Source organism: Polypterus senegalus, chromosome 9 (assembly GCF_016835505.1).
Source record: "Polypterus senegalus isolate Bchr_013 chromosome 9, ASM1683550v1, whole genome shotgun sequence".
NCBI classification, from domain to species: domain Eukaryota; kingdom Metazoa; phylum Chordata; class Cladistia; order Polypteriformes; family Polypteridae; genus Polypterus; species Polypterus senegalus.
In genome coordinates, this window is record NC_053162.1 from 122258468 (window position 1) to 122272222 (window position 13755).

General features: G+C 35.1%; 1 protein-coding gene across 1 annotated transcript in view; it reads right to left on the reverse strand.

Annotated features, from left to right (window-relative positions):
• Positions 1 to 13453, reverse strand: part of LOC120534988 (tumor necrosis factor receptor superfamily member 1B-like) — a 48694-nt gene extending 35241 nt beyond the window's left edge. The window contains exons 1-3 of the mRNA XM_039762488.1: positions 12984 to 13453; positions 11051 to 11126; positions 6657 to 6785 (exon numbers count right to left, since the gene is read on the reverse strand). Of these exons, the coding sequence (XP_039618422.1) occupies positions 6657 to 6785; positions 11051 to 11126; positions 12984 to 13049 (271 nt within the window). The 5' untranslated portion in view covers positions 13050 to 13453. The remainder of the gene's footprint in view (positions 1 to 6656; positions 6786 to 11050; positions 11127 to 12983) is intronic.
• Positions 13454 to 13755: the final 302 nt, after the last annotated feature.

The following is a 13755-nucleotide window of genomic DNA, read 5'->3' on the forward strand; positions in this document are numbered from 1 at the left end:
AAGGGGACACCCACATAACACCTGGCTGTGGCAGATACAAGGTCATTTCTGGATGATGGGACTGGACAGCATGTCTGCCTGGGTGGTTGCCAACCAGGAGCCTGAGCTATTTTGTTGTGTTGTGGGTGCGGCAACACAATGTATCATTGCACGCTCTCCAACTTGATATAACTTCAGTTTACTGCACTTATTTGTAAAATGGTTCAGACCGTGACAAATGCATTATGTTTTTTTATTTTCATATATTAATTCGAGGGACGTTAAAAAAGTTTCTGCACTTTTTTAAACTCTATTTATTAAGAATTTCAAAAACTAATTACGAATAACTTTTCAACATAGTCACCTTCATTTGCAATGCAATTTTCCCAGCGTTGTATCAACTATTTAATGCCCAATTACTACTCCTCCCACCTTCACCATTTCCAACAAAAATATAAAACTGCCGGAACTTTTTGAACGTCCCTCGTATATGTGTATTAATATGTTAATCATATACTAATGTGATTTAAGTGGCTGATACAAATGGTTGCATAAATTGATAGATTTCTAAATCTAATGAGTAACAAGCTAAATATTGAAATACCATACCGGAATGTCTGCTTTAAATGATCATGTCAAACTGTTTGTACAGTATATAAAAATAAATTGTCAGAGTTAAAAATGTATTTCTTCTTATATGTACAGGGAACCAGACTGGATGATTACTACTTTTAATAAACATGCAGTGTGAGTATTTGAGCTTTTTTTAGTGGGACCAAAACTGATCCAATATCACATTTTTCTTCACTTGGAGTTTGAAAATGGTTGTAATAGATAATCTATATTTTCGGCCTGACTGAAGACAGGAACAAATTCAGTCCATCAGATAGTAATGTCATCTTCCATTGAAAAGTCTTCTACAAAACTCTGATTTCCACACTAATTACGGTGAACTGTACAGGTTATGAAGAAGAACCACAAGGGGAAGTCTCTAAAGCCTGTGCAAGTGGAGATATGACTTTGAACACATGAAACCGCTGATAATGCAATTTTGTTACAAAAACACAATGATAATGTATAGAAAATTGGTTAAACTTCATTCTTAATTTTACAAAACTATTTTTTTTCCTATGACACTGTATATGTGGCACAAAATAAGTATATTTCATATAAAAATTGATTTCAAGTATATTCCACATAGAACGTGCAGTAACACTAAACGAGACACACATGGGGATTTTATCTACCAACAGTAAGTGAAATTCATCCAAATGTGTAAGACTAACGGTATGATTCATACAGAAAGAAAAACATATTGTATTCATTAAAATTTAATTAGTTCATACAACATAGCAGTGTCAAGGAGGAGAGTGATAGTGATTTTTGAAATCAACTAGACACTGTAATGATTGATTAATTACATACTGCATCTGTCATGTGCTATATATTTTGTGAAAACACTGAAAAATCAGAAACTAGAACACAGATCATAGAGCTGTATGTGTGGCTGTCAACCAAGCACATGCCATCATCTTCAGGCACAACCAAAGTTGCATGGTAACATCCAAGTAACAAGGCAATCACAAGCAATAGATGATAGTGTAGTTAGAAAATGTATGCTGTTCCTTTGAAATAGACAATGCTATCTTGAATTTGCTAAGTTTGCTTAGTTTAAACACAAACAAACATGTGTATACAAAACTAGGCTTTTTTCTCTGTCCAATACAAAATTAGCTAGTTGAATCCAAAAATGTATAAACTTAGTTAGATATGACAATGAAATAAGCCTCTTTCTTAAAGAAAGAAAAGATAATTAAACTCTGTGAAAATTAAACATATATAAAACATACCTGAAGAAAGCTTGTCAAGTTTTGTTTATGGGTTCCAACCTTGCCAACTTTGTAATTTACAGTAAATATTTCCTACTAATATCTGTGAAGTCATATAGATGCTGGTGAGATTTTTTTGAACCATGTTACTCCATGACCTATATGGGCTGCATATTCATTAGGTATCCTCTTCACCTTTTTAAAGCTCCGTCTTTTTAACTTACAATGTTTAAAATCTTTTTGCATTCTTGTTAAGGTGCTATGAATGTAACACTTGCCACAATATTTTTTTCATGGCCCTTTGCTTACTCCATTCATACACTTGAAAATCATCAGTAAGTTACAGCTTTTAGAAATAAGTTGAAATTGCCAAAAAAGCTTGTTTGTCAAAGTGTAGCATGATGACAATGGTTAGCAATCCTCCCTTACACCTCCAGAATTGTGGGCTCACATCATAGCCCTGTCACAGTTTGAGTGGAGTTTGTACAGTATGTTCCATAAATTAAAATAGGCTTTCTTTACTTATTAAGGATTGACTCAAGGACATGCAATATAAGATGAATATATGTCCTGTAATATTTCTGAACACTTTGCACTCAAAACTAGACTAAAAAGGATGTGAAAAGTGAATAGATAAGTGAATATAGCTCAGTCAAAAAGTACGGCAATGTTGAGGCTATGTGCAGGCTATGTGTCTGTGTGCAGACTTCTCTAATGTAAACATTAATTTAACTAACTAATAACATATGTCCCTCTTTAGCCAATATCCAGCAAAACATGCATGTTCACGAACCTTTTACGTCACATAAAATCTGTCCATGGTGACCAGTCTATCTGAACTAGCATCAGATCATTGTTATAGCTTCTGGCATCATCATCAGACAAAATACAGATAGATTTAAAAACTAAGCAATGTGAGAATCCTGCTGCTCAGGAAAATGTATTTAGAAATTTAGAATGCTCCTCCTCAGCAGTGGGTGAAACCAAGATGAAGAGTATTGTCTTGTGAATAATGAAATCTTGATATTGATCTTCTCATTTTATTTATTTTTTTTAAATTACTGCAGCACCTTTAAAGGAGCATTGCATGACCATAACTGGAAAAAGACTGAATCAAAAGTAGAGAGGTACAATTACAAAAAAAAAAACCTAACAGTCGTTTCTCTTTTTAAAATGGTCGATGACCTTCAAGCCCTATCACTAAACACATACACACAAGGATATAAAGAATACCGCAGGGCCAGGTGATTCAGCACTTCAACCAGAAACAGGCTTGTATAATCCAAAATGAAGACTATTTCTCATGCTACAAGTAGCAGTAGTTTTTCAGAAAAGAAAACAATTATCTAGAGCATATAAAAGCAAAACGAAATGCTTAAGAAGAGAAAGGTAAGGGTTGTTATAAACATTTTAATAATGAGTTAAATTACTAAAGAAAGCTTCTTACTTATTTTTTACATCATCTGGTGCCTCTGAACCCCACTGGTCCTTAGTGCAGAAACACCAGTGGAAGAGTGTATGTGTAACTAAGTGTCTCAAAGGATATAACTAAATATAGCTTCAATGTGTGTGTGTGTACTATATCAGTCAAAGTTTTGGGTTTGATATGTCCCTGTTCACCATGTTTGGTATGCAGAATGTTTTGTGGTAACCAAAATTTATTTATGTCATGTCTTTATGCTCACAGCACATGATGCACACATCACATACACTGGTATACTAAATATATTTTACTGAACACTTTTATTAGCCATTTACAAGTATGTGATGATTCTTCTAAATCATTCTATTCCAGATACAGTAAGATAGTAAGGATGATTGGCAAGTTTTAACTTCTTTCTGTGATTCCAGTTATCAACACTATTAATTACAATACCTTTTTCTGCTTTTCCTAAAAAAACATTGTTTCTAGTCATCTTGAATGCTAAAAGTAATAAAAATAAATTATTTCTGTCTGTATCAGATGCTTAGCCCTTGATCAAAGTTGTCTTCAAACTGAAAGATCTAATTTTGGACTGTGAAAATGATTTCCATCTAGAAAGCATTGCTGTGAACTTTAGATCATATCCACTATGTCAGCCTTCCTCTGGCCAAAGGCTATAAGACATCCTCTGTCTGGACTCTTTTTAGACTTCAAATGATATTCTGAAGTTTAAAAGACAAAATAAGAACATTATACCTACCAAATATGAAGGATAGTAACTCCATACACTCATTACTAAATGTATAATTCACAAATTAGGAAGGAGAAGCCAGTGTCGGGTCACATGACAAAATATAACTAGAATAAACTGAGTCCCTCATGCAAAGCACGCTCTGAGTAGCTTTACTATCTTACCTGGCAGTCTGCATTTGGGCTTCATGAAAATTATAAAAATAAAAATGAACAGATGGAAAAATGGTTATAAAGGGTAGGATTCAAATGCATTACCTAAACAGTGTAAGCTAACAAAGGATTTCTCTCCACTTTACACTGTACCAGGTACCTTAACTCACAACTGTAGGACTCCAAATGACTGGTGAGCTTTATATGGAATAAATGTTCTTCTATATTTTCTTTTGGGCTAGCCAGGACTATAGGGAACCATATTGTGACAATTATCATCTGGACATTTATAGAGAACTAGCAGATGGTATATTCAGACAAAGTCAGAGTTTTTAATGATGGCAAACTGCCGGTACTGACCCTGTTACACCTACTGCCCTGTTAGATCCTCCTCTGAACAGAGCAGGGAGCTAAAAGTATGTTATTTTATATTACTGCTTAAACATTAGTAGTGCTTATGTTTACACTGTACTTGAGTTGTGTGGTGTAAAAGTGCCTGTTGCCAGTTAAATAAACTGTAGAGTGAGAAAATTATAACAGAAAGTGCCTTACGCTATATGTTTAGTTAAATTAGGAGTATTTCTTCCAGATGTTTTTGATACCAAAATCTCCTGTCTTGCTTAAAGACCTATATATAAAAGGCAGAAAATACACAAACCAAGTTTTATAGCAAAACCTACATCCAATGAGCACAACTTGCTTATCAAACGGATGTTGCTGCAATAGTCTTTTTCAAAGTTAAAATGACGATACATATTTAAAATTCTGATCTGTGTTAAAGGACACTAGGGACAAAGCAAATAATTTAAATAAAATCTAAACTTTTTAAACAATCAAAACCCTTTTTTGCATATACATCATCAGTATGAACCTCCTAACCACACAGGGCTGCACACACACAAGGGGTTGTGGGGACTCTGTCGAGTTTTGATTTTCACTTTTTAATGGTCATGTCACAATGCTACTCATGATTGTTTTAAACCAATGATACTCAGTTACAGGCATGACTTTAATAGTATCAGTGAAGCATTTTTAAATCACAAACTAGAATTATTCTAAAAATGCACAGCAACCATTTCCCTAGCTGGTAAAAAGGTGTCAGACTGCAGTTTATATAAAAGAAAGCCTTCAAATATGAAAAAAGACAGATATGCTTTTGATATCTACTTTTACACCATGGACCAATATGACAGTGGATTATAGATTTTACCAAATTTGTGGGATCTGACTGGTCAGCTGAGATCACCATAAGGAGTTTATATGGCTGACAACAACATCAGACAGCAGTCAATTCTGATGGGGGCTAACAAAAAAAAGTGTGTACAACCGACAACAGCAGAAACATTTAACATGTCCTAGTGCGCAGATAAGTACCAGTCCAGAGACCTTAGTAACATGAGAAGTAGCTGGCAATATTTGGTTAAAATGTCAGAAGGTTACAGGCATACTCAGTGTGGGTTAAAACTAGGAAGGAAGGCAACCTAGATACATAGTAATAAATAGTAAAAGAGAAACAGAGGCTATGCAAGAAGGCAGTGGAACACTACAAGGTTGGCAGGGTGCTATTCAAGAGAAATGTCTGTTGTGGAAACTCGGATCTTATAAATCCAAGCAGTGCAAAAACGTGTGCAAGATCCCCCCAAAGGATACTTTGATCTGGGTAGTGTTGACCCTTTCAAGGAACCTGTAAGGCTTAACTCCAAAATGAGTCTCACATCAGAAGGGAAATGACAGAAATGCTCAGAGTCAGAAAGATAGAAAGAAAAATGAGAAGTGAAAATTTACTCTTGGTTGGTTAGTAAGAGCACTAGCAACCCTACCTGTTAGGCAGAGACTAAAAGAACAGGTAAATTAGAGCTGCAGGATTGTATTTTTTTATTTCACTTTCCCTTTATTACTTTTATACCCTTAATATTAAAAATAAGCAGTTTAGAATAAACCAATTTTGCATTAAGGATTCATGTGGTATCTATTATATGTTAAAGAGACATGTAAGGTGTACCGTCAAGTTATGTTATAAAACAGAGTTAATATTTATGAATAAATCATGCCTCTTCAAAGTTTTGGTGGTAAGCCTTTACAATTTATTTTGCTAACATATCACTTGAAGTGTAATCTAATGAGTAAGGCACTAGACTGTAAATCCCAAGTTTATCAATTCAGTCCTTGCCTCTGAATTTCAAAGTGACCTTAAGTATGTAATTCCACTTTTCTGTGCTCTAATTGTAAAAAAATAAAATCTGTTAAAACTACATTATAGATACATAATTGTAAAAAAGTTTGGGAGTATATCGACTTTAAAAAGGTGCTATAAAATTTTAGTCATTTAACCACGGTCAGTAAAGTCATTGCTTTTAAAATTAGCAACAATGATAATACTCTTTGATGCCAAAAGCCTACAAAACACATACTTAAGGTATTGCTGGCTACATATGGAGAATCTATGCACACATCAACCAATTTGCCCAAAAGGTTGGCCTTATATAGCTAAACCAATCCATTGGTTGTCTCACGTTACTCACTTTCATCACAATGATTATTGCATCTCTCACAGTCTAGTGACGTATGCCAGATATCTGTGAAATGACCCAGAGGGCACTCCTCACATTGTGTGTCTTGGGTAGCAGTACAAACCTTGCTGACCTTTGTTCCTGCAAAACAAAATACAGCCGTGCATAAGAAAAAGATACCAAGAGGCCAACATAAAGAAAATCTTTACAGCAGATCCATCAATAACTGTTGTTTGCTCTTATATTTAAGCAAACACCTCAAAGCTGACATCAGCTGAACTGATCTGACTTGCCTCATATAATATAAAGTGTCAGTTTTATGTTAGATGGCTTAATAACACACCTATTCCTGCTCTGCACTTATTATTTTCCTTGAGCCCTGAATCAGATCAAGCAATTGCAGAAACAGAGAAGTATATACTATACTTCACCACACTACCAAAACTAAAAGTGATAAGTAGTTTGATATTCCCAGTGATTCTGCAATTATCCATTTAGTGTAACTGTTAACTATAAACTGGTCTGGCGTGGTTTTCCTTGCAATGCACTGGTGATCATGCCAGCGAATAAAACACTCATTTTAATATCAGTTCTGTATAGGAATACCAGACTTTCAGTTTCAAAGCTCTTTACTGGACTGTGCAAGTAGGGGTAATTTGTGTCATGCAGAATGACACTTGTTGGAACCCATGTTTTAATGAACAGGGCTACTGTTGAAAAAATTCTCTCACAAAAACATTTCCAGTCTGAAAAACAGGATAAGCTATGTCATCATCTATACCCGAAACCTTTTTTAATAAATACCACTAACGAGCAAGGCCCGCTGCTTAGAAACCTGACTTAGCCACATCCTGTTGTACTTCAAGCCTACAGTATAAAGCACACCAGTTCTTTGGTGAATTATTTATTTAATTAATTAATTTCTCTATAAAAAAAAATGTATTCCTAACTTTTGTTTAGCTTCCCACAAATACCACATCTGCACATGTTTCCAAACAGGCAAGCATTAATTAGCAATGCAGGTTACAATGCAGAATTTATCCTACAATTACAGTTGCAGTCTTACATTGCAAGCATTTCAATTACACACCTCAACTACAGTACTGCAAAGGTTTCCTAGACTCCAGACAATCTAGCTTTTATACCTTTATGTGTACTGATATTTATCAAATGATGAAAGGGTGGGCCCGAGATTAATTCTGCCGTCACACAGCTCCAGGTGGCTTTGTTCAAATCCATTCTCTGTCATAGCTTGGGTGGAGTTTATACATTCTACAAATATTGTCATGGGTTTTCCCTAAGACTCTGGTCTTTTCACTCATTCCAAAGCTGTGTAAGTTACAGTAGGTTGATTTTCATTCTGTATGATTAATTCAGGCTGACTAGCTTCTCCTACATAGCTGGTTCCAGTCTTACACCTAAAGCTAAAGTATATTATAGATGTCTCCATGACTCAATAAAGGAAAAAGCAAGTTTGGAAACTGCAAACCAAAAGTACTGATCAATGTGTTTATATCAATACTATTATGAATAGGAAATCACTTCATATAAATCTAGTCTAAATTCCTTTGTTTATGTGTTATGTGAAAGTGTCTTGCCTCAGTAAAAGTACTCAGTAAAAAAGCCCTGTGGCAGAGGTTTGACATTGTTAAGCCAAAAATCAATAACCAAAAGATGCAGGAATTTTCAAACTTTCATTAGTCAAGTGTGGTGAAGTGATATGTGGCATATAGGTCAATAAATATTTTGTATGTCTTTATTTGTAGAATTAACATTATACTTGTTGTAATGTTTAAAGTGCTAGGAAGATGGACAAACCAGGTTTTTTTTTCTCTGCCCCCAAAGCTTTAGGAATGCTAGCTTTAATGACTAAATTCCTGGCCACCAGCGACAGAGAGGGCTAATTGTATTGCATAATGGCTTGTATTTTCTTTCTTGGTTATTTGTTCGAAGGACACTGAGAAAAAGAAAAATACTTGAGGTGTGGCGCTATGCCTGAGCTATTTAATTGGTGAATGGACCAGCAAGGTGTGTGTTTGTCATGAGTTTCACAAGAACAGTAAAGAGAGATGCTTGTAAAGGCATGATCTCCTTGAACTTGAAACCTGCCATGTTTCATCCAGATGAAAGCAAACCAGATGATGACATGATAACAGCAGGCTACCTGGGTCTCTGCAGATGATGAGGTGACCAGGAAGAATGGAATGCAATTATGAGGTTATTACACCTCCTGAAATCACACATCTAGTATTTTCAGGTTGTATGGTCTTGGTTTACAAAGCCACATTTTGCTTGCTTGTATGGCACTAGATATAATAAAATGTATTACCTATAATACATAGTTAAAAGTGTAGCTCTTTCTAATTGCCTGAGGTTATAGATAAAGAAGGGAAGGGGGGAGGAAGTGCTGAACTGAACTAATGTATCTAACCACTGAGTGGTAAATGCATGAGGTTTGAGGCATTTTGGTCAACAGAATAAAGAACATAAAGGGGAAAATAGGGCCAACTTAGAACCATATAAGACAAAATATTGGGTTAAACCAAAACTCCATGTCAGGGATACTGCTAACTGGTGTTTTTTTTTCTCTCCTCTGTTGTCAACTGGCCATAGTTCAACTTACATGAATGAACTGGCATTGTCAGGTTCCATTTACAGGTATATTAATCAGTTTGGTGCTGCTTTTTCTTCCTGTGTTAAACTTCTATGTCTATTCATTTCCTAATTAGTTATTTATAAAGTTTGTAACTGCAATTACCTGTGAACTTGTTACAACATTCTGAGCATGCACTCAGAGCAGAGTGCTATATAAACTGAATTTAATCGATCAATCAAAGCTGAAATCTAGGATTTTTAAAAGCATTTATTCCTTACATCATAATGAGTCTTTCCTTTAAAGTTCATATAAGAGGCAATAACAGAATCCACCATAAATAATATGAGTATGTCAAGAATTGTTGAGTGTCCCACCAACCAGGCAATGGCAGGGCATTCCAATTGACCAGTTGGACACATGAAGGTGTGTGACATCATTAAATGCAACACAAGACAGAAGCAATATAAACTAGTATCAAGCAAAATGAATCACTAAAATAAAAGTAAAAAAGTAAAAATTCTTAATAGTCTTTAAGAAAAAGCTTAAATTGAAAGTTTATTTATTTACAAAATGCTCATTCTCGCGAAGTGTGAAAATTGCCTTGGTCCAGAACACGGTTTGCACTGTGCATAATCAGACAGCCTCACTTCGTATTCCCAAGCACTGATTTTCTCTGATGAGTGAAGCAGTTCACAGGTAACCACTTCATCTCTGTTTTAGGCTTTAAAGTGCTTTACCCTTCATATGGCACAACTAGTGCCCTTACAGGTATCTCTTTTTTGTGTTGAGACAATAAAAGGAAGTATTTGTTTGTATTTTACATTTAAATATTGCCAGACTTTTCTGGATAATGACAGTCTGGTCATTACTTTGAGTTAGACCCTTTATATGGATGAATGCATTTATTATTTACACTAATTCAGATATCCTACAATAAAACAAGCAGCCGCACCTTTTGTCCCCAATTCATTTTTTTATTTGTTTTTAAGGTGGCAGTTATGTACAATATGACTGTGTACTGTTTGCGATTGCTGCCATATGGTTTTCATTTGATTTTGTTGAAAACTGGGCTCTATCCCTAATCTGTGTGGGCTATATATGTTCTTCCTGGTCTTATATTTTGCGACACCTCCTCTCTTTTCACATATTAAACTAAAAGAGGTTTACTGGAAATTCACCTGAAAAACTGGGCTTACAGTAGGTGTTCCATATGCATTAGCATTCTGCCCAGGGCTAGTGCCAGGTATTAAAAGGCCACCGGTGACAGAGAGGGCTAATTTTATTGCATACTGGTTTGTATTTTCTCACTTGGCTGTTTGTTTGAAGGAAGCTGAGAAAAAACAAAATTACTTGAGGTGTGGAGCTATATAAGGATAGGCTCCCGCCACCCACAACTCTAGAACTTATTTAAGTCGATTGAGATAACAAATTAATGCATGGATGGATGTAACTGATAACTGATCTCATAATGCAAAATAAAACCTTACATGTATTAAAAATGCCCTGCGGTGGGCTGATGCCCTGCCCCGAGTTTGTTTCTTGCCTTGCGCCCTGTGTTGGCTGGGATTGGCTCCAGCAGACCCCCATGACCCTGTAGTTAGGATATAGCGGGTTGGATAATGGATGGACGGATGTATTAAAAATTATTTTCTACCTAATTGAAAGTCCTGTATCAACTTTTATTAAAACCATTAATCAGTCACAGAATAATTTATCTTTGATACCGCACTCTTTATAGAACAGCACTACAGCAATAATAACTATTGACTGAACAGAAGAAGATGACCTTGTTCAATAGATTCAATATTACCTGGAGGACATTGTGAGCAGCACCGCCTTAGGCTTTTATCAAAGTAGGACTTTTCTGAACTTGAAACATTACATATCTGAAATTAAAAAAAATGTTTAAAAAGCAATTAATACAAAATTTTTATGCTAGTCCTTTCTAGAATTAATTGAATTAACTCTCAATCACTCATCCATAGAAAGAGAAAACAGTGTCAAGTGCAATCCATTGATTTCATACCTGATAAGACACTGATGGGATATTGCAGGATTTCTTTTCATTATCAGTAAGGCAGAAACACTTGCTATTTTTAGCAGCTATATGGGAATCAGCCACAGGAGGCATTTTCTGGGCAATGTATAACAAATTTTAAAGGCATCACAAGTAACAGAGGCCACACATTTTAAAAGCACCCTTATATTTTCATTTGAGCAGAGGCATTAACCATTTGCAATTTAAATAGCTTTTAGCTGATCAATTGTTGCTGTTTGGTTTTTAAAATGAAATGTTATTGTCTGTATTTTTTACACTTTGTTAATCTGCTTATTCAAGAGGAAAATAATCTTTCACCTGTTGTGATTCATACAACTTTAACTGCTAATTTTAAAAAGAAAACATTGACTCACACTCAGACCAGTCAACAATATTTGTTAAACCCAGACTTTCCACTTTAGGAACATCCTCTGGGCTTACAGAAACTGCATTCATCATTTTCAGCTAATGTGACCCCCATCACCCATCCTTCCTTCCCTTCAACCTCTTTTGACCAGAACTGCAAGACTCCAGATCTCATTTCTTCAGCCAATTTAAATATAAAAGTGAACTGCCGTCACAAGCAATATGCTAATACAGCCTATTCTCGTAAAAATAACCATGAATATATACATTTCTGTGCACTTGCACAATGAAAAAAAAAGCCACAAGATTTTATTTCCTTCTTACCTGGCATGCATGTAACACTCAAACAGATTTCCGGCAGCAGCTTGCTTAACCATGATAGTAGCTTATCGCTTGGCTGATACAAACTAAAACTGAAGTTTCTATCAGCACTGTACTAGGTTACACTAGGAAGGTTTAGTTTCACTATCTTTTAAAAGTTATATCATTTTACAAAGTAAAATATTGCAATCATAAATTATATCTGCAATATTCTTTCATTCATCTATCAATCCTTCCATTCATCCATTATATTAGCAAAGTTTAAAATTTTATTTTTTTATTTATTTATTTTCTTAACCTACTTTTCTCATATCATATTATGGAGTTACCAAAGTCAATTCTGGCAGCATCAGCACAAGTCAGGGATGAACCCTGGAGAAGGCAACATGCTGTCAAAAATGGCACTCAAATGCAGTTTAAAATTGTCATTCAGCATAATTCCCATACTGTTTGTTTGGGATATGGGAGGATAAGAAGTGTATTCAGAGAGAAATCAGCACAGGAATATGAAGAATTTGCAATGTGACTGGGCTGGCATTTGAACAGTTTCTACTACAGGTGCAAGACAACCATTCCAACCAAGTTGCCTTTGTATAGTCATGCATGACAATCTGTCCAGGACTTAATCTTCTTTGAATTTAATTGTGATTAAATAGGTTCAAGCCCCTGAAAATGGAAATTGAATTACTGTACATAAGTGTCTGCAGATTAAGACTGAAGAAATTAATTAATAGGCAGTGTTTCCAATATATTTGCTACAAAAAAATCAAGATTAAACTAGAGCTAAATAGATAAATAGATGCCAGCATTAATTAAATTGTCTTTACAGCCAACCATTCTCAAAGTGTTGCATACTGAAACCGGGCTAGGGCTGATTTTAAAAAAATCACGTTACCTGGAATATCATTTTAACTACTTTTGAGCAGTGCAATAAAACAAGGCTGAGCACCATGCTGCAACAAGGTATATGCAGCAAGAACGCACATACAAAGAAGAGACAGAAACTAATGGTTCTTACCTCTGAAGATGCATTGAAGTACAAGAGTACCATAAGGCAAATCAGCAAACTCAGAAACACCCTCATAGCAGTTATAATGTTTGTGCTTTTAGGTAATTTTGAGGTAATTCAAAATTTCATAAAATAAGAAAACAAGGTATACTTTCTTCTTAAGTACTACTGATACATTTACAGCAAAAAACTGCAAATCAGGTGCATATTTAGAGGTTAAAAATCCAATTCTTAGATGATTATTAATTCATCTAAAAAGCTATAAATATGCAATAGTAAGTATATAAAGTAATAAATTTCAATAAATTAAATGGCTCCGTAGCTACCTCTGGTCCATATTAACTTAATAAAACTGAGCACAGTCTTATCAGGTAAAATGTGTTTAGGTTCTTCCTGTCTGTTCTGTATTATTCTCAAGGGCTGCTTAAATTTATTGTTTCTGAACAAAAGCGATTCTTCGTTATATGTGCGTGTGTGTGTGCGTGTGTGTATGTGCATGTGTGCGAGGAAACTTCAAGGGGATGGGCTAGACTATTTGTCGATCTCTTAGTTTTGAAAGTAGGAGGTGCAGCTCACACGCTTCTGTGCCTGTGGTAGTGAATGTGTTTGTTTTTTCATTGATAGTTAGTTGGATTGGATTCAGTGCTGTATGTACATAGAAGAGTAGTATATGAGGTATGCTGTGTTAAATTATCGCCCAGCCAATCAAAATCAAGTATTCAAAAACTGACAGGTGTATCACCCATTTTTGAACTAAAGATCTTGCAGAGATTTACTTGCA